General features: G+C 42.5%; 1 protein-coding gene across 1 annotated transcript in view; it reads left to right on the top strand.

Annotated features, from left to right (window-relative positions):
* pde10a (phosphodiesterase 10A) overlaps window positions 1-27,607 on the top strand; it is a 565,280-nt gene that overhangs the window by 237,720 nt on the left and 299,953 nt on the right. Inside the window, exons 4-6 of the mRNA XM_068044845.1 lie at window positions 23,687-23,715; window positions 25,380-25,500; window positions 26,947-26,996. Of these exons, the coding sequence (XP_067900946.1) occupies window positions 23,687-23,715; window positions 25,380-25,500; window positions 26,947-26,996 (200 nt within the window). The remainder of the gene's footprint in view (window positions 1-23,686; window positions 23,716-25,379; window positions 25,501-26,946; window positions 26,997-27,607) is intronic.

Consider the following 27,607-nt stretch of genomic DNA (forward strand, 5'->3'; position numbering starts at 1 on the left):
ACTTAAGGAAGTGGCCCTGGAAATAATAGATGCATTGCTGGTCATTTTTCAAAATTCTATGGATTCTGGAACAGTTCCAATGTATTGGTGGGTAGCTAATGTAACCCTGCTATTTAAAAAAGGAGGTAGAGAGAAAACAGGGAATTGTAGACCAGTTAACCTGACATCAGTAGTGGGGAAAATGCTAGAGTCCATTATAAAAGATGTAATAGCAGAGCACTTGGAAAACAATGACAGGATCGGACAAAGTCAACATGGATTTACAAAAGATAAATCTACTGGACTTTTTCGAGGATGCCACTAGTAGAATAGATAAGGGAGAACCAGTGGATGTGGTGTATTTGGACTTTCAGAAGGCTTTCGATAAGGTCCCACATAAGAGATTAACATGCAAAATTAAAGCACATGGGCTTGGGGGTAAGGTACTGACATGGATAGAGAACTGGTTGGCAGACAGGAAACAAAGACTAGGAATAAACGGGTCTTTTTCCGAGTGGCAGGCAGTGACTAGTGGGGTACCGCAGGGATTTGTGCTCGGGCCCCAGCTGTTCACAATATATATTAATGATATAGATGAAGGAATTGAATGTAATATATCCAGGTTTGCAGGTGACACAAAGCTGGGTGGGAATGTGATCTGTGAGGAGGATGCAGAGAAACTCCAGTGTGATTTGGACAAGTTGAGTGAGTGGGCAAATACATGGCAGATGCAGCATAATGTGGATAAATGTGAGGTTATCCACTTTGGTGGCAAAAACAGAAAGGCAGATTATTATCTGAACGGTGATAGATTGGGAAAGGGGGAGATGCAGCAAGACCTGGCTGTCCTTGTGCACCAGTCGCTGAAAGTAAGCATGCAGGTGCAGCAGGTAGTTAAGAAGGGAAATGGTATGTTGGCCTTTATAGCAAGAGGATTCGAGTACAGGAGCAAGGATGTCTTGCTGAAATTATACAAGGTCTTGGTGAGACCACATCTGGAGTATTGTGTGCAGTTTTGGTCTCCTTATCTGAGCAAGGATGCTCTTGCTGTGGAGGGAGTGCAGCGAAGGTTCACCAGACTGATTCCTCGGATGACAGGACTGATGTATGAAGAGAGATTGGGTCGATTAGGTTTGTATTCGTTAGAGTTTAGAAGAATGAGAGGGGATCTCATAGAAACCTACAAAATTCTAACAGGACTGGACAGACTAGATGCAGGAAAGATGTTCCCGATGGTGGGGGAGTCCAGGACCAGGGGTCACAGTCTAAGGATAAGAAGTAAGCCATTTAGGACTGAGATGAGGAGAAATTTCTTCACCCAGTCAATGGTGAACCTGTGGAATTCCATACCACGGAAAGCAGTTGAGGCCAAATCATGAAATATATTCAAGAAAGAGTTAGATATAGTTCTTAGGGCTAAAGGAATACGGGGTGAAAGCGGGAACAGGGTACTGAGTTCGGATGATCAGCCATGATCGTATTGAATGGCGAAGCAGGCCTACTCCTGCTCCTATTTTTCTATGTTTCTCACGCCTACAGTAACTATCCCAGATATTAAGTCACTCTCTAGGCACACTTTATACAAAGGTATGAGTATACACACTCTGCCAATTTCATTAACTAAATCTTTAGCGTTCAAGGCGCTCTCTGGTGAAAACCTTATATCTTTCTCCAGCAAGAGTGTTTGGGTCGCTCCTGTGTCCCTGAGTATAATGATAGGTTTTCCTGCCTCAATTACAGGGTACGGAGTTACTCTCCCATTTGACAAAAATTCATTATTTTATTCTTAACCTCTGCACTCCTTTCAGTTTTAGTATCTGGTTTCACATTCACAGCTGTCGTTAAAACTGTAGTCTGGTCTGCTATACTCTCAGTCAGAGACTTTTCCTCTGCACTAACTTTGCATACCCTAACAAGTCCTATGTGTTTACCTCGCAATTTCCAGCACTCTGAACAAAGATGACCCGTTTTGTTGCAATTATAACACTTTGGCTTGCGAACCTCAATTCTACCTTCTGCACCTTCCTTTCTGACCTGAGGAAATGATCCTGGGGCATTCCCAGCTGTTCCTTCTTGTCCCCGGCTACTTGCCTCTTCAGAAAGCATGACATGAGCTCTACCTACGAGCCTGCCCTGCATGAGCAATGCCCAGCTTTCTTTCTGCCATTTCATCTGTTTGGCTATTTTTTCAAAAGATATGAAAAATGGCTCTATGTCCCTTTCCTCAAACTTAGGAAGAGCCTGTATAAATTTAAACAACTTCTCGCTGGGTCCTGATCTAAATTCAGATTCTTCCCGACCTGAATTTTCCCTGGATTCAAGACTGCCATTTTGTCTTAGTTCCATCATTTTTGACTTAAATTCCCTCTCTTCTCTTTCACTTTCTCTCCGAAATGCTCTCTTTCTCCCTTTCTTCTTTTTCCAATTCAAGTTTTTTTTAATGCTATTGCTTTTTCCTTTTTCTCTTTTTACAATTCATGTTTTTTCATTTCTAACTGAATCCTATCCAACACCACTGCATCACTCTCAGATCTACTACCTTCTTGTCTCTTGTATTCCCTTCCTTGTTCCTCATATTGCCCTTCATCTGTATCATCATCATCTTCTACTAATTCCAGATGTTTGGCTATTTTGTCAGTTATCTCTGCTTTTTTGGCACCTGATTTCAATTCCAACCCCAATTTCGCTGCCAATTCTTTTAATTTGTTCTTGTTAGCGTTATCAAGTCACACAGGGAAACATTCTGCTTTCCTAAAAACTCTGCTACAACCACTAATGCCATTACAATGGCATAGACGGTACCTTTTATACAAGAGAACTGGTTCTTTTAATTCTTTGTAATTGGCGTTAGATTTAGATCCCAACAATCGAGTTTCCAATGGATATGATCTTAGACTCGAGTGCAATTAATATGATGCCAAACGCAGGATCCCAATTTAAATATGTTATCCCAGAGACGAGTAATTACTATGATTCCAAATGCGAGCCCTCCAAATTAGTCTGATTCTGATCCCAGATGCGAGCCACCGAATTAAATAAGATTCAACTGTGAGCGAGCCCCCAATTATGGTATGATTCAAATCCAGCAACCCAATTAATATATGATTCAAATCTCGAGCGAGCCCCCAATTAATATGTTACGACCGACCGCTCCAGTGAAAACCTCCCAATCAAAATATACGATTCTGATTGTGGTGGGAGAAACACACTGTTAATTCAATCCCATCCCTCCACTGATCGCCTATCATATCATTTTAAAATTTCCAAATTAAAGACCCAGACAATTGTAACATCGACTGACCCCCGAATGAGGTGTCTTTAAATCAACAAATTAACTATTTAATTAGAAGAACTAAATTCTTAAACACTACTAAGATATAAATAACATGTAAAATAGAAAAATTAGAGTCCTTGAAAATTTACGCTCCTGCAGGAGTTGAAAAAAGTCCAAGGTTGCTTGAAGTCCTCACAGCCGTCCTATGGGGAGAAAAAAGGTTCTTCAACAGTAGAACAGTCCGTAGTCTAATCCCAGCAGTAAGTGATGCTTTCCTTCTCCAGCGATGACTACGGTAGATCAACAATTCACAATCAGTTTCAATAGAATTAATCTGGCTTTAGAATTTTTGAGGCTTAAAAATATAGTCACTGTTTAAATTCTTCCTTCAGTTCAAATTATCAGAGATCTCTCCTTTCAGGTGCTAACACACAGTTGTTTGTCTGTGTCTCCCTCTTTGAACTGGCTGTTTGCACTATAAGCTAGTTCAACATTAAATTGTAACAAATGTATCTCTCGATGCTCAGTCCAAGTGGCTGCATCCAAGGCAGCCCTTTGAATCGCAGTCTCTGAATGGCTGTATCCAAGGCCACTAGAATGCACATTCTCGGTAACTCCTGAGGCCTGCTTGTTCTTAAAGCAGTACTGATCCTTTGCTGTCTTAAAGACACCACATATTTCCCGAAAAAAAACTTCAAGATCATTACAACACCCAGATCCCTCTGCTGCTGCACCCACTTTAGAATTGTACCCTTTGTTTTATATTGTCTTTCCGCGTTTACCAAAATATATCACTTCACACTTCTCTGCATTAAATTTCATCTGCCACTTATCTGCCCATTCCACCAACCTCTCTATGTCCTGTTGAAGTTCTGCACTATTCCCCTCACAGTTCGCAATGCTTCTAAGTTTCTTATCTGTAAATTTTGAAATTGTGCCCTGTACACCAAAGTGTAGGTCATTAATATGTATCAGGACGAGCAAGGGTCCTAACACAGACCCCTGGGGAACTCCACTATAAGACTTTCTTTAGTCTGAAAAAATCTACTAACCACTGCCCTCTGTTTCCTGTCACTCAGGCAATTTTGTATCCATGTTTCTACTGTCCATTTTATTCCATGAGCTGTAACTTTGCTCACAAGTCTATTGTGCGGCACTGTATCGAATGCCTTTTGGAAGTCCATATACATCACATCAACAGCATTACCCTCATCAACCCTCTCTATTACCTCATCAAAAAAACTCAAGCAAATTAATTAAACATGATTTGCCCTTACCAAATCCATGCTGGCTTTCTTTAATTAACCTGCATTTGCCCAAGTGACTATTAATTTAGTCCTGAATTATTATTTCTAGAAGCTTCCCCACCACTGAGGTTAAACTGACTGACCTGTAGCTGCTGGGCTTATCTTTGCACCTTTTTTTGAATAAGGATGTAACATTTGCAATTCTCCAGTCCTCTGGCACCACTCCCGAGTCTAAGGAAGACTGGAAAATTATGGCCAGTGACTCCGCAATTTCCACTCTCACTTCCCTCTATCCTTGGATGCATCTCATCTGGTCCTTGGGCCTTATCAACTTTAAGTACAGACAGCCTATCCAATTCCTCCTCCTTATCAATTTTAAACCGTTCAAGTCTCTGAATTACCTCCTCTTCCACCATGACCTGCGCAGCATTTTCTTCCTTGGTAAAGACATGCAAAATATTCATTTAATACCTCAGCCATGTCCCCTGTCTCCATGCATAAATCCCCTTTTTGGTCCCTAATCGCCCCCACTCCTCCTCTTACCATTTGTGTTATTTATATGCCTATAGAAGACTTCTGGATTCCCCTTTATGTTTCTGATGAAAGGTCACTGACCTGAAACGTCAATTCTGCTTCTCTCTCCACAAATGCTGCCAGACCTGCTGAGTTATTTCCAGCACTTCTTGTTTTTAGTTCAGTTACCATTTTTTGGTTCTAATTTATCTGGGTCAGATCCATTCTTATTCCATTGAAGTTGGCATTCCCCAGTTAATTATTCTTACTCTGGATTGTTCCTTGTCAGTCTAAATCTTATACTTTGATCACTGTCCCCGAAATGTTCCCCTACTAACACTTGATCCACTTGGCCCACCTCGTTTTCAAGAACCAGGTCCAGCAGTACCTCCTTTCTCATTGGACTGGAAACATACTGCTGTAGAAAATTTTCCTGAAAACATTCTCTAGTAACTCTTGCCCTTCTTCACCCTTTACACTATTACTTTCCCGGTCTATATTTGGATAATTAAAGTCCCCCATTATAACTCCTCTATAATTCTTGCACCTGTATGTAATTTCTTTGCAAATTTGTTCCTCTACACCTTTCCTACCAATTGGTTGCCTGAAGACTATAGCGAGCAATGTTATTGCAACATTTTTGTTCCTTAGCTCCAGCAAAATAGACTCTGTCCTTAACCCCTCTGGGATATCCTCTCTCTCTAGCACTGCATTGTTATCCTCAATCAATACTGCCACTCCTCTCCCTTTCTTTCCTTTCTTGAACATATTTTACCCAGGAATATTTAATATCCAGTCTGCCCCTCTTTGAGCCAGGTCTCTGTTATAGCCACAACTACATATTTCCAAATGGCAATCTGCCTTGTAACTCACCAAAGTATTTACTACAGTCTGTGCATTTACATAGATGCACAGTAACCCTAATTTAGACTTTATTGCTTTCTCCCTTACTCTGATAATTTACTGTTTCCTGCTCTTGTGCTATCTGTCTCTCCCAGTATTCTGTGTACCTTGGTATTCCTTTCTGATATTACCTCCTGGTTCCCACACCCTTGCCAAGTTAGGTTAAACCCTCCCCAGTAGAACTAGCAAATCGCCCTGCAAGGAAATCGGTCCCAGCTCTGTTTAAGTGCAACCCATCATTGTGGAACAATGGTGGTGATGGGATCCCATCCTAAGGGAACGGGAGTCTCAGTAGGCATTCACAGACAGGCCATCCAGAGCAAAGGGGTCCCAGATGCCTCCTCTCTACCTCCTCTTCCTCCTGCTCCCAAGGTGGCGTCTGTATGCCTGGTGGCAAGGGCCGCACCCTCACAATAGCAAGGTTGTAGAGGATGCAGAAGACATTTGGAGACATGCTCCAAATCATGTTGTAAGGCTCCCCCTGAGCAGTCCAGGCAGCGGAATTGTTTCTTGAGAATGCTGATTGTCTGCTTTGATACGTTCCTATTGGCAGCTTGGCTCTCATTGTGGGCAGGTTGTTCTTGCATGGTCAGGTGACAGAGGGGAGTCTTGAGCAATGTCCCAACTAAGTTGCATGTGTGCATGGCTGCAAAGCAGCCTGGGAGGAACTGCACAGGCCACACTCTGTGATAAGTAACATGTACGCAATCGTACAAAAAAATTTAAAGGGACTGTGCACTGAAAAATAAGAACCCTGCACAACAACTAAAAATTTTAAAGGGGACATTGGTGTTGAACCATGTGTATGGGAGGTATCCCATGTTGCAAGGCAGCCAGTCTCTGGTGCTTCATGGTGGTCTGAAGACTCCTGGAATGGCAGACTCCCTCAGGATAAATGCATTGTGGCTGGTGCCAGGATAGCGGACGTTCACCAACTTGATGGTTTGGGCATGGTTGCACACCAACTGCATGTTAATCGAGTGGAGCCCTTTGTGGTTTCTGTACCTCTCCCATTTTACAAAGTTACATGGTGCAATTGATGGCTCCCGGCACCATTGCGAATCTTGCTGCCCTAGCAAAACCATGTGTACACTCCTCCTGCTTCCTTCTGATTGGAGAGATGATGAATCGATTCTCCCCTGGTATAGAGGGCCTCTGTCACCTCTTGGATGCAGCATTGGACGGCAAACTGGGAAATGTTGGCAATGTTGCCTGCTCCTGATAAATGGATCCAAGCCAAATGGTGAAGAATGAAGCTAGACCTTTTTCTTGATAGTCTGTTTATTCACAGAATGCAGCATTACATATCTCTGCTTCCTGCCTCCACCCCCGTGTCGCAGCAGGCTCTCTTTATACTTCTTTTGAAATAGAAAATTAAGGGAAGGGACTATATATCCCCAATGAAGGAGCACCAATACCATACGGTAATAAAAAAAGCTATAAAGGAAACGTTACTTAATCAAACTAAAATATCATTTCAGATGGTGATGATGCACTCCAGTCCCTCTGGTGCCCACTGGTCACGGAAGGCCTCAAGTGTACTGGTGAACAGAGCATGCTTCCTCTCCAGGGATGCCCGGGTGCAGACATAGCCGCGTAAGACAGGCAGACAGTCAAGCTGGACGATCCCCTCGACTGCCCGCTGTCTGGACCTACTAATGGCCACCTTGGCCAGGCCCAGAAGCAGTCCCACGATGAGGTCCCCTGTCTTGCCTGCTCCCCTCTGCACCGGATGGCCGAAGATCAGGAGCGTGGGACTGAAGTGTGACCAGAACTTGAGGAGCAGCCCCTTCACAGGCGCCCTTTATATCTGCTCTGAGTCCTTAATTATACAATGCCCTTCACCACTGTGTCTTTAACAACATAATTAATCTACCATTCACAGCTCCCACCTAGAGGGATCCTGTTGCGTACAAGTTGACAGCAACGGTTAACTTAATGGTCACCAGCAGTGCTGTCCTCACCCTGTTGTGCGGCTGCAGGTCCTGTTGAAGGAAGTGGCACAGTCTATGACCATCTCCTTGGTGAATCTCAGCCTCCTCAAGCATTGCTCCTGGCTGAGGTGGAGGTAGGAGAAGTGCTCCCTGAAAACATATGGTGTATGGGTCGGGCTCCTGTGGAGAGCCATCTCCATCTGCGCTCAGCTTCCCCTGTCTGCAACCTCGGCTCTATCTCCCTATTGTGTTACAGACCAAGAGGGACTGCAACTACAGCCCTCTTAACTGTAGCAGCCTTTCTGTGGACAGGTCATAAAACTCCTTTGACCTCCCTGTCAGGGTGTAGTAACACTCCTTCCAAAACTGACAAGTCAGCAAAACTGTGCCAAGAACACAGCACAGTACTTCCACCAACTTTGCAAGAGCAAAAGCCAGTGACGCTCACATCCCATGAAAGAATTTTAAAACATTTTGAGGGCCTCCGGCTTCTATGGTGCCAGGGTGCTGAATTTTATTTCACATCAGCTAGCATTTGTGAGAAGTTAAGGAACTTAACTTTGTTGCAAAAACAATTTGAAATTTGGAAATGGAGTGATCTGCACTCACTACTTTTCAATACAAAAAAAACCTGTGCAGCATTTTCCATAGTCAAAATTACAGAAATAATTAAAATGCTTATGTGCAATAAAGCTATTTAAGTGAAGGGGATACCAATAGTTGTCAGAGTCGAGTAAATGGAATAACAGTAAATGATCTTTGAGCTCACTTGCATTGGTTTTAATTCAGGGCCATGGCCACACTCTCCTGAAGCTTTTTAAATTATCATTTTCATCATTTATATGGTCTTGGACATCTGCAGAAATGTAATTGCAAAGAATTTAGACAGCTAATTTGCAGCAATGGGACTCCACTGACAACAACAGCTTGTATTTATATAGGACCTTCAACATAATAAAATGTCCCAAAGTGCTTTACAGGGGCATTATAAAACAAAATACAGCACCAAGCCATATGAGGTGACATTAGGGCGAAAGATCAAAGCTTGGTTTTAAGGAATGCCTTAAAGAAGGAAAGCAAGGTGGAAAGGTTTAGGGAGGGAATTCCAGAGCTTAGGGCCTAGGCAACTGAATGCACTGTAAGATTTGGTTCAGGGGTCACAGATACTCAAAGAAGGGGGTTGAACTCATAATGTGATCTTACAGCAGTTTATGAAAAAGCAACAGTTTAAGTATAATGTATGTTAAGAAGCAACAGTTTAAATATGATGATGCGTAAGCTAAATAGAGAGAAAAGGCATACGACCCGTAACAGGTTGAATGGATTACCGATCCCAGATCATACGGTGTTGGCAGTCTCCCCGATGGGTGAGGTGTTGGTGGTCTTTTCGGTTCTTGGAATCATCAGTCTTCTTGAGCTGGCCAAAGTGTTAGGCTTTAGCCTAACACTCGGCTGAAGCCGAGCTTGGGTAAGCTCTCCTTCTGTCCGAAGAAGACTATTTCCCCCCACCCCGAGCACCTGTTTATATACTTTATTTTTAGGGGCTGGTGAGTTTCCCATGCCTTTCACTTGTTTGATTCCAATTGTCCAATCACTGAGGGGCAGATACTAAAAATAAATGCCTCCCATTCCCATCACTCTGATCCCAAAGCCATCTTGAGGCTTATCCCTTGCGAGGTACCGTTTGTAAATGTCTGCCAGACACTCGTCTAGACAGCGTACAAGGTTTCATATTATCAGCTTTAGTAATGTCTTGTTTCAGAGACTGCGCGATTCATGTCCTTGGCAGAGATATCAGGCCTACGCTGATCTGTATCTGTCAACCCAGCAGATTGCTATAGAATCTTTCTTAATAAGAGAGAAAGCGCTATTTCTGTAATTTTCAATTAATCTTCTTTCATTAGACAGACATTTCTTACAGCACTGCTACTAATAACAGAGTGATTAAAATCGGAGATGCTCAAGAGGCCAGAATTAGAGGAGCACAGATATCTCGAAAGGTTGTGGGACTTGAGGAGATTACAGAGATTGGGAGGGGTGAGGCCAGGGAGGGATTTGAAAACAAAATTGAGAATTTTAAAATCTTCATGAATTGGTGGATTTAATGTAATTAAATTGGAGTGTGTTCCTTATCGAAACCACTTTTTCTAGACAGTACTTAAGAGTGCCCCACCTGGAATACTGCTTGAATCTACTCATTTTTTTCTAGTAAAAGAGCTACTGATGGATACAGGTGGGTTGGCTAAGCCTCACATTGAAGACCATTATTGGGTATCTCTAATGTATCAATTACAGTGCAATCTAGACAGCTATGCCTTGGGTTGACTTGCAATAGTGACGCCTGTGTGAAACCCACTGTCTGCCTCTCAACGGCTGTTGAGTGATGTGGAATGCTTTTACTTGGCCATAGATGCCTAGGTACTTAAATCCCTGTCATTATCTGGTTTAAAATCTTCAAGCGTCAAACCATGATGGTTTCGCATTTTGGAATGTGGTGTGACATAGATTAAATCCTCCATTCTGCAGAATTCCTGATTTCAGGTGTATTGATGCGGAGGAATACCCAGCAAAAGCCAGGCACTATCCCTCAGAAAGGGTGAATCTTACCTGGACTTCTCTCACATATCTCCTGCTAACCAGCTCCAAGCAGCATTGACATTAGCAGCTGGTTGTCCTTTCTTTTGCTAATGTTTATTTTGGAGGAGGCAGATTTTTTTTCAGATTTCTTAAAGCATCTCAATGGATAAGATAACTTAATCTTGCAGCATTAGTTGAGACTGAATTGCTGTAGTCATAGAAATTTAATTGGGAATATTTATCTTTAAAAGGAGGCACAGACTTTTTCCAATATTCAAAGGATTACTAATGAAATATTGGCCAGTTCTCTCCACTGAAAATATCCTAGGGTTTAAACGCATGATTAAGAAAGATAATATTTTGAATGAAAATTCATCTTTTTATATGTATACCAGTTGATCTGCAGTAACATTGTGCATGAGGAGTCAAGACCAAGTGTAGTAATTGGGTAAAGCGAGATTAGAGGCCAGGTGATATTTGGATCAGGGCATGCAGACCTAATTTTGTTCCTATTTTGACGTATATTCTGTCCTCATTTATTATATATTTCTATTACAAATTTTTATGTGCATATTCATAATGGAAACTTCATTTGCTCATGTGTCATACAGTAACTACCCTTTGCTGCCAGGGATGGCACTGCAACATTTCCACTGGGGTAGGGATGCCGCAAAGATCCAGCTTGGCTTCAAGCTGGCTTCAGCTATTTACAAGTATTTTTATCAGTAATTTAGATAAGGGGGATTGATTGAATGAATTTTGTCCAAGTTTGCTGATGATACAAAGCTAGATGGGAAAGTAAGCTGTGAGGAAGACACAAAGAGGCTGCAGAGGAATATGATGTGATTGATCAGGCAAGATGGAGTATATCATGTGGGAAAATGTAAAATTATCCACTTTGGTAGGAAGAGTAGAAAAATAAAATATTTTAAAAGGTGAGAAACTAGCGGATTTTAATATTCAGAGGGATTTGGGTGTCCCTGTACACTAATCACTGAAAGTTAGCACATTCAGCAAACAATTAGGAAAGCAAATAGTATGTTCGCCTTTATTGCAAGGGGGTTGCAGCTTAAAAGTAAGGAAGTCTTGTTGCAAATATATAGGGCTTTGGTGAGGCAACATCTGGAGTACAGTGTACAGTTTTGGTCTCCTTTTGTATGGAAGGATATACTTGTCTTAGAGGGGGTGTAATGAAGGTTCACTAGATGGATTCCTGGGATAGGTAAATTGTCATATGAGGTGAGATTATTAGAATGGACCTATATTTTCTGAAGTTTAGAAGAATGAGACAAGATCTTGTTATAGAACAGGAGTCTAAAAAGATAGTTAAACATAAAGAGACAGAAAATCCTATTAAAATGAGTTAAAATGTCTGTATAGCAATGCACACAGTGTCCAGAATTAAACAAGGGAGCTGGAGGCCATCACGCATTGGGAGGAACCAGATATAGTCAGGATTACTGAGACATGGCTACAGAAAAATCAGGACTGGGAATTAAACACTGCAGGGAATAACAGATAGAGAGGGAAAAGGGGGAGGTGGAGTAGCTGTACTTATTAGGAATAACATAATGGCAAACATGTCAGTAGAAAGAAGGGGCACCGCTATCAGCAATACAAAAGTAGAATACATATGGATAGAGATAAAAGGTAATAAAAGATCAATCACACTAATAGATGTAGTCTACAGACTACCTAATAGTGAAAGGGAGATGGAGGAAGAAATATGCAGACAAATTAGGGAGTTGAGTAAAAAACATAGAATAAGAATCATGGGGATTTTAACTACCCCGATATTAATGGGAGAGAAGAGGTAGGAAAAGGGGATTGGAGTTCCTACAATGTGTACAGGACTCCTTTCTAACCCAATATGTAAAAAGCCCAACAACGGAAGATTCACTATTGGATCTAGTAATGGGGAATGAACCAGAGCAGATAAGAGAAGTAAAAGTAGGGGAACATTAGTGACCATAGTATAATATGCTTTATGATGATGATAGAGAAGGACATTAGTATGACAAAAACCCGGTTAATAGATTAAAGAAAAGCTGATTTTGAGGGACTGAGAATGGAACTTTGGAAAATAAAAAGGGCAACAATATTGGCAAAGATGTAGAACAACAATGGGAAATATTTAAAACAGTGTTCAACAGAGTGCAGGAAAAATACATTTTGCTCAAAGGAAAGAACAAACGAAACACTAGTGAGACTCCATAGATGAAAAAGATACAAGGGAACAGTTGAGGGTTAAGAAAGAGGTGTACATTAAGTACATAGACAGGGGAGGAGTGCATGATAAGAGAATACAAAGAGATTAGGAAAGAAATCAAAAAATCAATTAGGAAGGCAAAGAGGAACCATGACATTAAATTATCAGGGAACATAAAACAAAATAGTAAAATATTTTACAGGTACATCAATAAAAAAAGGAAGGCTATGATGGGAATAGGACCAATCAGGTATAGACTTAATGCCACATGTAACGATAGAGATGGCTGAGATGTTAAAATAATTATTCACTTCAGTGTTTGCCAGGGAGATAGAACAGGTAGACATGACATTGAATAATGAGATGAGTGCATTTCAAATAAAAAAGAAGGGGATGCATTGAATAAACTAAGAAAACTCGAAGAGGATAAAAGCCCTGGTCTGGATGAACTAGATCCACATATTTTAAAAGAATTTAGGGAAAAGATAGCAGAGACATTACTACATAAATTTAATAATTCATTAGAAAAAGATGTAGTGCCAGAAGACTCGTGGATAGCTAATATAATTCCTATATTTAATAGAGTCATAAAGTAATTTACGGCACAGAAGGAGGCCATTCGGCCCATCTACAGAACTATGGTGTGAGTCCCACTCCACGGCTCAATCCCCGTAGCCCTACAAGTCTCAAAGCCTTTCATCTTTTTGAACCTCTCTTATTAGAACTTTGCATCAGCTTCTTTGTTCTTCTGAAATGAACCCCCATATCTTTATTGTCTTATCTCTGGTATAACCAGTGAAATTCTTCTGCACCCTTTCCATGATCTTGAATGTCCAGCTCAGGACACCATATTCAAACCCCAATATACCCAGTGGCTCATATGTTTATTTTAATCTCTCTTTCATACTAGAAGTGGGACAGAACATGTCCTGGGAATTATAGACCAATCAAGTTAACATAGATGGTAGGAAAAATAATGGAATCCCTACAAAAAAAGAGAATAGAAGAACATATGGAAATGGAGAATATAATAATGAATTGTCAGCATGGATTTCAAAAGGGAAAATTTTGCTTGACCAATCTTATTAAATTTTTTGAGGAAGTAACAGAGATAGTAGACAATAGTGAGGAAGAACGTTTTTAGGCAGGGAATGTTAATGACCTGGAACTTGCTGCCCAGGAGGGTGGTGGAAGCAGAATCAGTCAATGATTTCAAAAGGAAATTAGATTGGCCCTTGAAATAAATAAACTAGCAGCTCTACAGGAACTGAGTGGGAGTGGACTGACTGGATTGCTCCATGGAGAGCCGGCATGGACTCAATGGGCTGAATGGCCTCCTTTTGTGCCATAAATTACTCTATGGGCTGGATTTTGTGCTAGTGCCAGGCCGAAAGGGCAGGGGAAAGCCCACCTCTGCCTTTTTGCACCCCACCGGAGCGATCCTCTGGTCTTTTTAGATCAAAGTTTCAGGAGGCGGGATCCCCATCCCTTTAAAGATGGGGAACCTGCCTCCAAGATCTCCCAGCCGATCAGAGGGCTGGTAGCTCAGCAGTATTGGCAGCGCCACCAGGAGCGGTGGTCACTGCTGGTACTGCAAAGGCCTTGGACCCAGGCCCAGCACTCGAACCCCGGACCAGAGGTAGGTGAGGCGCGGTTGCTGGGACCAGTCTGGAAGGCGCCAGTGAGAGGGGTGCGGGGTGGTCGTGCAGCCCAGGGGGAGTGAGGTTCCGCAGGGTAAACTGGTTCCTAGCAGAGGGATAGCACCCCCTTGTTTTACAAGGCATCCTCCCTGTGTGGCGGCGGCAGGAAGAGGCCCTTAATTGGCCTTTAATAGGCCACTTAATGGCCTAACTTGACCTCTGGGCAGAAAGGCCGCTGTCGACCTCCCACCCCGCCTCCAATTCCACCTCAGCAGGCCACACAAAATCCCGGCCTATAATTCTATGTTAATGCAGTGGATGTAATTTGACTGGATTTTCAAAAGGCCTTTAATAAGGTACCCTGTAATAGACTAATGAATAACGTCAGAGAATGTGGAGTCAGGGGACAAGTGGCAGAATGGATTGCTAACTGACTTCAAGACAGAAAGCAGAGAATGGAAGTAAAGAGTAGTTATTCAGAGTGGCAAAAGATCAGAAGTGGTGTTCCACAAGGATCAGTGCTGGGACCACTGCTGTTCACAAATTTACATGAACAGTTTGGACTTTGGAATCAAAAAAAAAAATTTCTAAATTTGCGGTTGGCACCAAATTGGAGGAGAAAGTCGATAGGAGGAATGCAACAAATTACAGAAGGACATTAATAAACTTGCAGAGTGGGCAAATAATTGGCAAATAAAGTTCAGCATGGATAAATGAGAGATAGTACATTTTGGTAGGAAGAATAGGGAAGTCACTTATTACTTGGAAGGTGCAAGTGTAGGCGAGTAGAGGACTCAGGGATCTCGGAGTACAAATACACCAATCACTAAACGTTGCGCCACAGGTAAGCAAGGCCATAAAAAAAGTTAACTAAACACTAGGCTCTGTTTCTAGAGGGATAAAATTGGAAAATAGGGAAGTTATGCTAGACCTGTATTGAACCTTGGAGGAAGCACACTTAAAGTACTGCGTGCTGTTCTGGTTGCAATATTATAGAAAGATATAGAGACACTAGAGACAGTGCAGAGAAGATATACAGAAATAGGTGGGTATACGTATCAGGAAAGGCTGGGGCTGAATTTTGCTGCTGTTGGCACAGGGGCAGATGAAGTGGAAGCGGATGAGGACTCCAATCCCGCTCTGTGCCTCACGGCCACTGGTATCACGCACGGGGCAGCCAATTAGCGACCCCGCAGCGTATTTGTTACTTGAAAGGTCGCATGCAGGCGGGTTGCTGAGCAGTGTTGGGGGCGGGGCCACACCCAGAAAAGGCTGCTGGAAGCCCTTTAAACAGGCTTGCAGGAATCCAGTTGACAGTTAGATTCGTACCTGAAAGCAGAAAAGACAGTTGGTAGTCGGTGTGGAAATCGGTGAGGAGGATACAAGCCTCTCTGCAAGGATTGCAAGAGGAGTGGCAGTGCTCAGGAACAGGAAAGCAAGGGAGAAAACATACAAGCAGCAGAACCAAACACCACTTACGAAAGGGAGAAGTTTCAGCATGGCCCCCAGATTTTCTGATGAATCTTTGCAAGTCCTCCTGCAGGCGACAGAAGTGAGACGGCTCATCCCTCCAAGCTTGCCATTGAGGACCATTCGAGCCTCAGGATGGGCACAGGGGCAGCAGCAGATTGCATATAAGAGCTCCTCTTAGGGTGCCCCAGATGCATCCTGCATCTCCTTGGTCCCTTTGACAGTAGCATCGGAACCACAAACTCCCAGGGTGTCAGAGGGTTTTCCTGAGAATTATCATATTCACCCTGAAATGCCGCGGCCTGCACAGCTGCAAGCAAGCAGAGGACGACCGCCAAAGTCATCAAGAGCAGGGCGGCAGCCTGATCAGCCATCTGCCTCTGGTGAGTCTGGCAGTGAGGGATCGTCCACACGCAAGGCCACTCGCACACGTATAAAGAAATAACTGAAACATCACATCTGGTTCCCTATTGCACTTTCCAATTATTTATTTGAATTGTCAAGGCAAAAAATGTAATAAATTTTGCGACATGACATTTTACCATGTCGTTGGTCGTTCCTGAAGTTGCATCCGAAATCGTAGCCCTACATGAGAAGGTTTAAATGCGAAGTCACACACTTGGGTTGGGTTCATCATGATGTAAAGATGTGCATGGTCAGATCATCTCTCCCCCTGAAGGTGAGTGTATCTGCCCTCTCAGCACCTGTTGATGCCTCCTCTCATACTGCCATGTCAGTTATTTTTTCGCTGAAAATCCTCTCAAGAGAAACGCCTGCCTATTAGAGCCTCCCGGGTTTCTCTTGCACTTAACTCCAACTGACATTCACCTTCCTCTCCCCAACCCTCATGTGACTGCTGCCCATCTTCATCCGAAACTCCGTCTTCGTCTAAGGAAGCCTCGCGCTCACCTTGATCATCCTCCAGGGCCTCTCCCCTTTCAATCGCCTGGTTATACAAGGCACAGCAGACGACAATAATTCTGGACACCCTTGATGGTGCGTGCTGCGGGGCTCCACCTGAGAGGTCCAGACACCTAAATCTCATTTTTAGTAGACCAATAGTTTGTTCAATGGTCACTCTGGTAGCCACATGGCTCTCATTGTAACATTCCTCTGCATTATCCTTTGGAATCCTCACCGGTGTCATTAACTATGTCTTCAGAGGATAACCCCTGTCACCAGGTATCCATCCCTCCAGGCTTTCAAAAGGACTGAAAAATGCAGGCACCTGGGAGTTTCAGAGAATGAAAGCATCGTGACAGCTCCCAGGGTAATGTGCACACACCTGCATGATTCTGTTATGATGATTGCAGACGAGCTGAACGTTCAGTGAATGGAAGCCCTTGCGGTTAATGAAGGCCCCTGACTGACCTGCTGGTGCTCTAATGGCCACATGTGTACAGTCTATAACGCCCTGTACCATTGGGGACCCAGCTGTTGTGCTGAAGCTTCTGGCTGTCTCAGCCTGACTAGTGTTGTTCGTCTTGAATGTGATGAAATTGTTTGCACGTCGGAGCAATGCATCAGTCACAGCCTTTATGCAGTGATGCGCTGCTGCTTGGGAGACTCCGCACGTGCCATTGAAGCCTGGAATAAGCCACACACATAGAAGTTCAGCGACACTGTAACCTTCAGAGCGACCGGCATCGGATGGCCACTGAGGCAGTTTGAGGTTATATCCATTGCCAGCATCTCACAAAGAGATGTGACAGTCTCCCTTAACAGCCGCAGTCTTCTTCCGCACTGGCGTTCTGACAGCTTCAGGCAACTCGGACGCGGGTGGTGTACCCTGCCCATTGGGTAAGCTCATCTCCTGACATATGTTCGCACCCGGCCCACTCTCCCACCTTCTCTCTGTACCACAGAACGAGGATGCACTGGGCCAGCTGGTTGCGCATTCCCTTGCCCAGTTGTCCTCCTATACCTCCTTGGCGCATAGTCCTCCCCATTTGATGACCTGGCTCCAGAGTTCACAATTCCCAGTGTTGTATTGATGAACAGATGCAATGAGGCGGCACAGTGGTGCAGTGGTTAGCACCGCAGCCTCACAGCTCCAGCAACCCGCGTTTAATTCTGGGTACTGCCTGTGTGGAGTTTGCAAGTTCTCCCTGTGTCTGCGTGGGTTTCCTCCGGGTGCTCCGGTTTCCTCCCACAGCCAAAGACTTGCAGGTTGATAGGTAAATTGGCCATTATAAATTGCCCCTAGTATAGGTAGGCGGTAGGGGAATATAGGAACAGGTGAGGATGTGGTAGGAATATGGGATTAGTGTAGGATTAGTATAAATCGGTGGTTAATGGTTGGCACAGACTCGGTGGGCCGAAGGGCCTGTTTCAGTGCTGTATCTCTAAATAAATAAAAAAATAAATAAATGAACACAGGTATTAGCTTCCAGCTGTTAGGACAGGCACACACAACCCTCTTACTTTCACCCAATTACTCAAAGCAGCTGGGGCCCGAGCAGGAGTGAGTAACACTCAGGTGAACCCTTCTGCACAAGTTGCAAATAACACCAATCGTTAAGACACACAAATAACATCAGATTAAATAAGCAGCAAAAACAGTACCTCCAACTCCCTCACCGATTCACTGCCTGTCGCTCTTTTAAACCGTTAGACCCCCATGACTCGATTTAGGGCTGTAAAATCAGACGGCCCACGTAAATTTTTGTCAATTACTTTCTCAATGACCTTAATGACATCTCAATTGCTTTTAGTTGGGTGGCAAGCGGAGACTCGATCTCGCCCGACTTCCTATGTGCATTAAATGGCATCTATGCGTCATGACGCCGGGAACCCGAGCCGACGTCATCGCACGCCATTTTATCTCCCGGATGCCTCTGACAGGAGCCGATTCCCGACGGTAAAATTCCGGCCTGGGTCCCTTTTCTCTTGGAAAAAAAAAAGCTTGAGCATGATCTAATACAAGTCTTTAAAATTATAGAGTGGATACAGTGGATTTGATACAGTGGATACAGAGAGAATGTTTTTTCTTGTGGGAAGAGTATAACTAGAGGCCATCAATATAAGGCAATCACCAAGAAATCCAAAAGGGAATTCAAAAGAAACTTCTTTACTCAAAGAGTGCTCAGAACGTGGAACTTGTTACAACAGGGAGTGGTTGAAACGAATAGCATAGATGCATTTAAGGGGAAGCTAGACTAGCATATGAGGGAGAAGGGAATAGAGGGTTACAATGATAGATTTAGATGAGGAAAGATGGGAGGAGACTCAAGAGGAGCATAAACACCAGCATGGACTGGGTGGGCCAAATGGCCTGTTTCTGTGCTGTATATCCTATGTATGTATGTAATCCTATGTATATCAATGGAACTCAACAGGTGGGCGGAACAGTGGTAAATGGAATTCAATCCAGAGAAGTATGAGGTAATGCATTTGAGGAAGGCTAACGAGGCAAGGGAATACACAATAAATGACAGGATACAGAAAAACATAGAGGAACAGTGGAACCTTGGGAGTGCGTGTCCACAGACCCCTGAAGGTGGCTGGTCAGGTAAATAAAGTAGTCAAGAAGGCATATGGAATAGTTGCCTTTATCTGCCGAGGCATAGATTATAAGAGCTGTGAGCTTATCCTAATACTGTATTAAAGCACTAGTTAGGCCATAGCTGGAGTGCTCCATGCAGTTTAGGTCACTGCACTGTAGGAAAAATGTGATTGCACTAGAGAGGGTACAGAGGAGATTTACCAGGATGTTGTTATCTGGACTGGAGAATTTTAGTTGTGAGGAAAGATTGGATAGGCTAGGGTTGTTTTCTTTGGAACAGAGGAGGCTGAGGGGAGACCTAATTGAAGTGCATAAAATTATGAGGGATCTAGTCAGAGTGGGTAGGAAGGCCCCTTGGTTGAAGGGTCCATAACCAGGGGCATAAATTTGGGGTAAGAGGTAGGAGATTTTGAGGGGAAATCTTTTCACCTAGAGGATGATGGGGATCCAGAACTCATTGCCTGAAAGAGTATTAAGAGGCAGAAACCCTCAAAACATCGAAAAAGTACTTGGATATGCACTTAAAGTGTTGTAACCTACAAGACTATGGACCAAGAGGTGGTAAGTGGGATTAGGCTGGATGGCTAATAGTCGGCTGGTGTGGACATGATGGGCCAAATGGCCTCCTTCCATGCTGTAAATGTCATTGATTCTATGAAACTGTGTCATTTTATGAAGCACCAATGAGATTATAATAATTATCTAGCATTTTATGATACAAATGATGCCGTTGTATATTTTTTAGTCTTTGTCACTAGAAATTGGTAAAACAAACAAGAGCTAAAGAAAAGCAGAACTAAATTCAATTAGCTTCTGAGTTTCCTTTTTTGTTTATTTGTCCTTGGAATGTGAGCATTGCTAGCAAGGCCAGCATTTATTGCCCATCCCTAATTGCCCTCGAGAATGTGGTAGTGAGCTGCCTTCTTGAACTGCTGCAGTTCATGTGGTGTTGGTATATTCACAGTGCTGTTAGGTAGGGATTTCCCAGATATTACCCCAGCGACAGTGAAGGAACGGCGATATAGTTGATGCATTTACTAATTGTGTCAGGTTTAATTTCTACTAGCCAGCCCTCAGCTACATCCAAAGATCCAAGACCATAATAAAGCAACCTCATTTTCTTAACCTCGAAGGCCTATCTCATTTGTCCCAGATCCTTGCATCCATTCTCTGCTACTTTGGTGGCCTCTCTGTTTGACACCCCACAATTCCCTCACAGTTGTTTCCACACCTAGGCATCCCTTTCCTCATGATCCAGGAGCTCAGCGCCCCATCCATTGCTTGCAAATCCCATCTGCCATCTTTCATTGCTCCCAGCCCCTCCCCCCAACCTGATGTTCCCAAACTCCTCAACACATGGTTCCATGCTTAGTGTCAGGATAGTTTTTGCTGGACCCCCATCTTTTCTTCTTGAGAATCACATAATATGTATGTTTTTGACTTTGACCTGGATAATGACTTTAAATTCTTTAACCACTAACCGCTTTTATTAAAAGCACAGTTTTGTGCTTTAAAGAACTTTAAAAGCTGATCGTAGGTCACTGGCAGCTATTGATCTATGGTGGTGTGGCAAAGGGGTGCAAAGAAAACCCCAGGACTTGGGCTAAGGGTGGAATGGAGGGGGCTGGAACAATGATAGGGAGTAGCAGAGAGAGGTAAAACCACCTCGGGGCTCTGGATCTGGAAAGGTAGCAGGCAGAAGTGTTGGATGAAAGACATGATTTTTACAGGTCTCGGGGCAGCCTGCACTATGGAGGACAGCTCCATCTATCACTGAGATGGAGTTTGGAGAATTACATCAAAGTATAAGTGTAAGTTGCCAAGTGAACAGAGACACTAAATGAAAATAACCTGAGAGTAAAGTGATACAGGGGAGGAAATGTGATGAGAGCCAATTCACTCCACATCATTTCTTACACTACAATAAAATTGAATTTTACAAAAAGATGACGCCAGTTAGAAAGAAAAAAAGAAATACTTGCATTTATATAGCACCTTTTGTGATCACCGGATGTCCCAACATGCTTCATAGCCAATGAAGTACTTTTTGTAGTGTAGTCACTGTTGTAATGTAGGATACGCGGCAGCCAATATGCACGCAGCAAGCTCCCACAAACAGCAGTGTGCTAATAACCAGATAATCTATATTTGTGATGTTGATGGAGGCATAAATATTGGTCAGGACACTGGGGATAACTTACCTGCTCTTCTTTGAAATAATGCCATGGGATCTTTTACATCCGCCTGAGAGGGCAGACAGAGCGTTGGTTTAACGTCTCACCTGAAAGACGGCACCTCCAAGAGTGCAGAACTCCCTCAGTACTACACTGGAGTGTCAGCCTAGGTTTTTGTGCATTAGTTCTGGAGTGTGACTTGAACCCACAACCTTGTGACTCAGAGGCGAGAGTGCTACCAGACATGGCTAACAGTTCTCAAGCCCATTTCATGTCAATTCACATTGTGCTTCCTTCATTTTTTTGTCCTGCCTTCATTTTTTTGTCCTGCCTTGCCTATCTTTTTTTTATGTGTGTTTTGTGTAAGGTGGTTAACCCTGTGAGTGCCATATTTGCTGCCTTCCTCCTTGATCTTCATCACTAATTTCTGCAGCTATGTAGTGATTACTAGCAGGGTTTTTTGTACTTGCCAGCACGTGCTTGCGCATTCATGTCACTTCCTCCCAAATAATGTGATATCTTAAAAAGATAGATAAATTATTTCCCTTAGACTTTTCAAATATACGTTAAGAATACGTGATTTCTACTTCAAACCAGATATAAAGTGTGACTCGGTGGATTACTGAAAAATAGTCAGCAAATTAGACAAACAGCAAATTGTATGCTGGCCTTCATCGCAAGGGGTTTTGAGTACAGGAGTAAAGAAGTCTTGCTGCAATTGTATAGAGCCTTGGTGGGACTGCACCTGGAGTGTTGTGTACAGTTTTGGTCTCCTCATCTAAGGAAGGATATACTTGCCATAGAGGGAGTGCAGTGGAGGTTCACCAGACTAATCCCTGAGATGACGAGATTGTCTTATGAGGAGAGATTAAGGAAACTGTGCCTGTTTTTTTTGAGTTTCGAAGAATGAGAGGTGATCTCATTGAAACTTACAAAATTCTTATGGGGTGGATGTAGTTCGGATGTTTCTCCTGGGTGGTGAGTCTAGAACCAGGGGACATAGTCTCAGAATAAGGGGTAGGCCATTTAAGACTGAGATGAGGAGGCATTTCTTCACTCAGAGGGTGGTGAATCTTTGGAATTCTCTACCCCAGAGGGCTGTGGAAGCTCAATCATTGAACATGTTCAAGACAGAAATCAATAGATATATGGATACTAATGACATCAAGGGATATGAAGATAATGCGGGAAAGTGGTATTGAAGTAGATGATCAACCATGATCTAATTGAAAGGCAGTTGAATAGCCTACTCTTGCTCCTGTGTTCCTTTCAGGGTGCCGTCTGTGTTTAACTCAGTGGTTTGTTTAACAGTACACCAGTAAATCTCCTCATGCATTCTCTCTAACAATCTACAAAAATATTTGGACTGCCTTATAGAATCATTGAATGGTTACAGCACAGAAGGAGGCCATACAGCCTATCATGTCTGTGACGGCTGTCTGCAAGAGCATTTACCTAGTCCATGTGGTGGTACCATCCTCCAGCATTTGCATAATTGAGAAGAGTAATAATTTTTCATCAGCACTTCACTCATTCTTCCCTCATTCCATAGGAACATTGCACATTTTAGGAGAAGGAAGAGTGAACAAGTTTTATCCCTTTTCCATAGCTCTCAACCCCTACATTCCCCTTCAGACCATACCCCTCTCTTCCCTTCCTCTGCAGAAACCTATGTAGCAGTCTCTTGATTTCATTTATATCATTTGGTTTAATGGCCTACTTCTGGTAAATTAATTTTTATGTTTATGTACAATAGTGGTCTGAAACACCTATTTTCTTGTAAAATGTTATCGAGATCTTGAAATCTTTATCAGGGTGATTGTTTTTCTGGACAGTCCCTTTCATAACTTCTAATAGGTCAGACCAAAGTCTTCCTTTTTACAACAATAATAAGCCCAATTTCTTGAATTTTATACTCGTAATTTAGAGACTGGATATTGCCCAACATTTCATCCTCAAAAACAGTGATATTCCATTCCACAAAGCTCTGGTTGGGATCTAACCAGTGCCTTATATGATGACAATATCTTCTCTTTTTGATTTACATTGTGCCCCTTTGCTAATGCACCCATTTTTATTGGAAGAATATCTGTGACTTTGGTCTAGTGCAAAGTACCTATATGTGATTTACGAGAAAGATGATGAAGAAAATTTGGCAGAAGGCAGTGACAAATACCCTCAGAAATGGCAACTAATATTTTTTTCTTCTTTCACCTCAAATTTCCTTTGATGCCTAATTATTTGTTTTGTTTTTTTCATAGATAAAGTCATTCCTCGGGAGATTAATAGAGTAAGTACAACAATAATGTTCCACTGCTTTATCACTGGGACGACTTGTAATTGCTTGATTATGTGACACCATTTCAGTTTATCTGTGAAAATTAAAACAGCAATGCCACAGGAGGAACATTTAGCGAGGTTTTCCAATTACCACACCTGGGAGCACTGTAGAGATCTGAATGGACTGAAATTTTAAAAGAACAGAAGTAAAATGTTTAATTCATTCATCAGCCCCACTTGATAACCTCATGAAATTCCTAATTAGCCAAAGTAATTCCTAATTAGCGAACTCTAGGGAAGTTTCTATTCCTGCGTAAAGTTAACTTCGAGGGATCCACTGGTTAGAACGTTCCTTTTCAAAGTAGCTGTGCATTTTTCCCTTAACCTAACTTTGAAAATTGATTACAAATGTATGGCACTGTCTTATTCAATGTTACTTTAAAACTGCATGATCCATCACCTCCCAAGTGTTGGTCCAAAAGCATCAAACACATATTTGAAGTACTGAAGTATTCTCATGTACAGATATCAGCATGTTCTCCGTAAGACATCCTGACAATTCGTGTCTATGTTATGGTCAATAGTCCTGGGGTGAAATAGATATAATACATTGAACACAGTATATAATGTATGTGATATCAGATTATACGCAATGTGGGGCTTTTAAAATTCATATTTGACATCACTAGTTGTTGATGTAGCACCGTTTTCCTTCCGACTCTCCCCAGCCTATCCTGCAGTGTGGGCTTATCCCTTTATCTAAAAGAAAACAATAACCCCTTAATATTTTTGTTTTCAATTACTGTGATCTGCAATTTCAAATGATGCTGTATACTTTCAGGCTCACTTCACTTCACTTCACTAGTTGCCTAAATCATTGTGCACCTACTTCATTCAACATTCCCCCTGCATAATTATTTTTCAAAAGGAAATTGAGGGATCATAGATCGATCAATGAATGTAAGATAGTAAAATTAAATCTGCGGATTTCGCTAACAAAAGCTGCTCAAACTTTGCAGTACTTAGTTTTTTTTTAATTGTTCAGTTGAGTTGTTGACTGACATCAGTGATGCTACACCTAATGCATTCATACCATTATGTATCAGCTACACGCAGCTGAGTGTTACAAAAGAGAATTTAATTTGAAAGCAAAGGATATGAAAGGCATTTTTTTAAGCAAATCTAAATTTCAAAATGATTTTCTGTTGATTATTGTTCAAGGATGCAGCATTCTTTAGTATTAATGCAATTGGCAATCCAGCAATTATCAATGCTTTAATCCTGAGGCATACTATTTACCAACTTTAGCATATATGAAGTGCAGGAATGCAGAATATTTCATATCTTCATCCCTTACCTGAAGCCCATCAGCATTCCATAGTTATTAAAACTGTTTTAAAAATGACTTCTGACAGAATTTTTGTCTGAATATATTACTAATATTCTGGTCTTTAGAATATATGTAAATACTGAAAATTGCTTGCCTTTTTGATATTTTTTGTACAGCATGTTACTAGAAGCCCCCCCCCCCCCACTCCCCCCCATGAATTTTTTAAAATAACTTTTTCCATGAAATGGCTATAGTTAGCATTAATTTAGCTACTGTTGATGGTTGTAAATGCTGAAAGGTTATTCATTTTCAAAGACAATGCATTATTCCTCTAATTTGCCTAGTACCTGGACACTAATATGCAAGCAGTGGTCTATGAATTAAACACCCACATAGAACAGCAGCCGGACCTTGGCACCAACAACAAACTACTCTTGTTTGAATTGTCTAAAATCATAAAAACAGGTAGGGCAGAACATTTATGAAATCCTGCATATAGGGATTAATTGCCCCTTAAGGGCTTCACTTGGTGGTGGGGCGGGAAAGCCGCCCATGGGCCTTCTCGCATGGACTTAATCGGGGTGGTGGCGGGGTCCCCACCCATCATCATTACATCAAATTAAATGCCTTCCCCACCTCCAAACTTGCCACAGGGAGAGCATGAAATACTGCCCACTGCAAAGGAAACAGCCACTCACCTGTGATTTTCCCCAAATTGGCCAATTAATAGCCAGAGGGCAGGCATGCCATCCAATTCAGGACGGCAGGTGGGCTCTCTAAGCTGGAGGGCCAATAGGAGGCCCTTGGAAGCAGCAGCAAGATGCCACGGCAGGTATATGAGGAAGAGGGCGCCCCAAAATGGAGGCATATTCTCTCCAACTTGTTGATATTTAAAATAAAAAATAGATCCAGCAGCTGGGCCAACACTATGTTGGGGGAAACCTCTCCAAAGGTTCCTCTATGGCTGCCTGGAGTGCTGACACCCCTATTCTGCCGTTGGGAGCTGCCTCCAGGCAGCTGCACTGTCCGCTGCCAATTGGCCTTAAGTGTCCATTAACAGGGACAATTGGCTACCATCCTTCCTCTGGGAAAATGACCTGGGGGCGGGATGGAGCTGGGGAACCGGGATGCCAGCCGGCGGCAGTATTTTTTGATGGGGGCTAAAAATCCTCCCCCACGATTCATCACACCTCCATTACAGCCCTAGAATGTTACAACTCCTTTGCACCGTTGAAGTTTTCAGCTAAATGTTAACCGGACTTTCAATTTTCCATTTCTCTTGTGGAAAAGTGCCTGGATTCTCCATGGTGCATCCCCACGGTACCAAAGAGGAAGTCTGCAGCTCACTGTGCAAAGCATTGCTGGCACAGACTTGTGTGGGTGATGGGCTGGGAGAAAACAGAGAGTATCATCCCATCAAAAAAAATTATTAGATATACTGTGTCACTTTAATGTCAAGAGAAAATTCCACCCTGTTGTTGCTCCTGAAACTGAATGCAACATTGTGGAACTGAAGAATTGTGTTTTTGGTCAAGATTCTGATTTCTGACTTCAATAACCTTTAGCAACACATGGTTCAAGACCTGTTGTGTGATTTTTTTTTTTGCTGTTACTTACACTGTTGATATATTTTTTGATTGAAATTTGTTTTAATACTGAATAATCTATAGCAATTTTGTGCCACAGCTCTGTCAATTTTTAAATAAGCAAAATGAAAACCAATAACTGGCAGCAGGTTTTAATTTTATTTCTCTGCTTTTCTGTTTTTCCTTTTAGAAATTTGAGTAAAATCTCAAATACACATTATTCACCCTTTTATCTGTAAAGCATTGTAAATGCAGTGTTGTAACTGTCTGTCCTTATGATTTACACCCTTCTTCACTGCAATAAATGTCGCTCTGTTTTTTGCAGCTGTCATTGCTGATGGATTTGCATTATATTTTGTGGGAGATTGCATCAACGTGAGTACAGCATAACAGGTGACCAAAACAAAGGTGGACTTCACCATGATATTGCAATATTTTAGAAACAAAGGCTGCATTCTCCTTGAATTGACAGTAGTGATAAGGGAATATGACTGAAGGCCTTGCCACCCAATCTTCCAACCTTTACTGCTGTTATCCTACCCAAATTGGAGTAAGACAGTGGAAGTAAATCCAACTGTCAGTGTCTTCAGATAGGAATCATTAGTGAACTGTTTTGATGTTAACTAATCTCCACAAGTGGAAGTGAATAGCTTACCTGTACAAATTAATGGCCCTGTTATATTCCAGAACCAGTTTAGAAAGCAATTGCGCTGATCTGACTTCCACCTACACTGGGGGAAAGATTTTTGCCCTTATAAGGGGGCAGAAATGGAGGCAGGCGGGTGCGTAATTTCGCACCACCGACTGGCATTGTTTGTCGGCACCATCCCGCACTCAAACCATTTTGCTGGAGGCCGGATCGGGAGTGGAACGTCTATCTGCCTTCAAGCAGTGGGTAGCTTGTTAGGTTCATTAAGAAGCCAATGAAGGCGAATGATCAGAGGCTGACTGGAATTTTCCAGTGAGCTTTCGGGCCCCCCTTGGCA

This window comes from Heterodontus francisci, chromosome 13, assembly GCF_036365525.1.
Source record: "Heterodontus francisci isolate sHetFra1 chromosome 13, sHetFra1.hap1, whole genome shotgun sequence".
NCBI lineage: Eukaryota > Metazoa > Chordata > Chondrichthyes > Heterodontiformes > Heterodontidae > Heterodontus > Heterodontus francisci.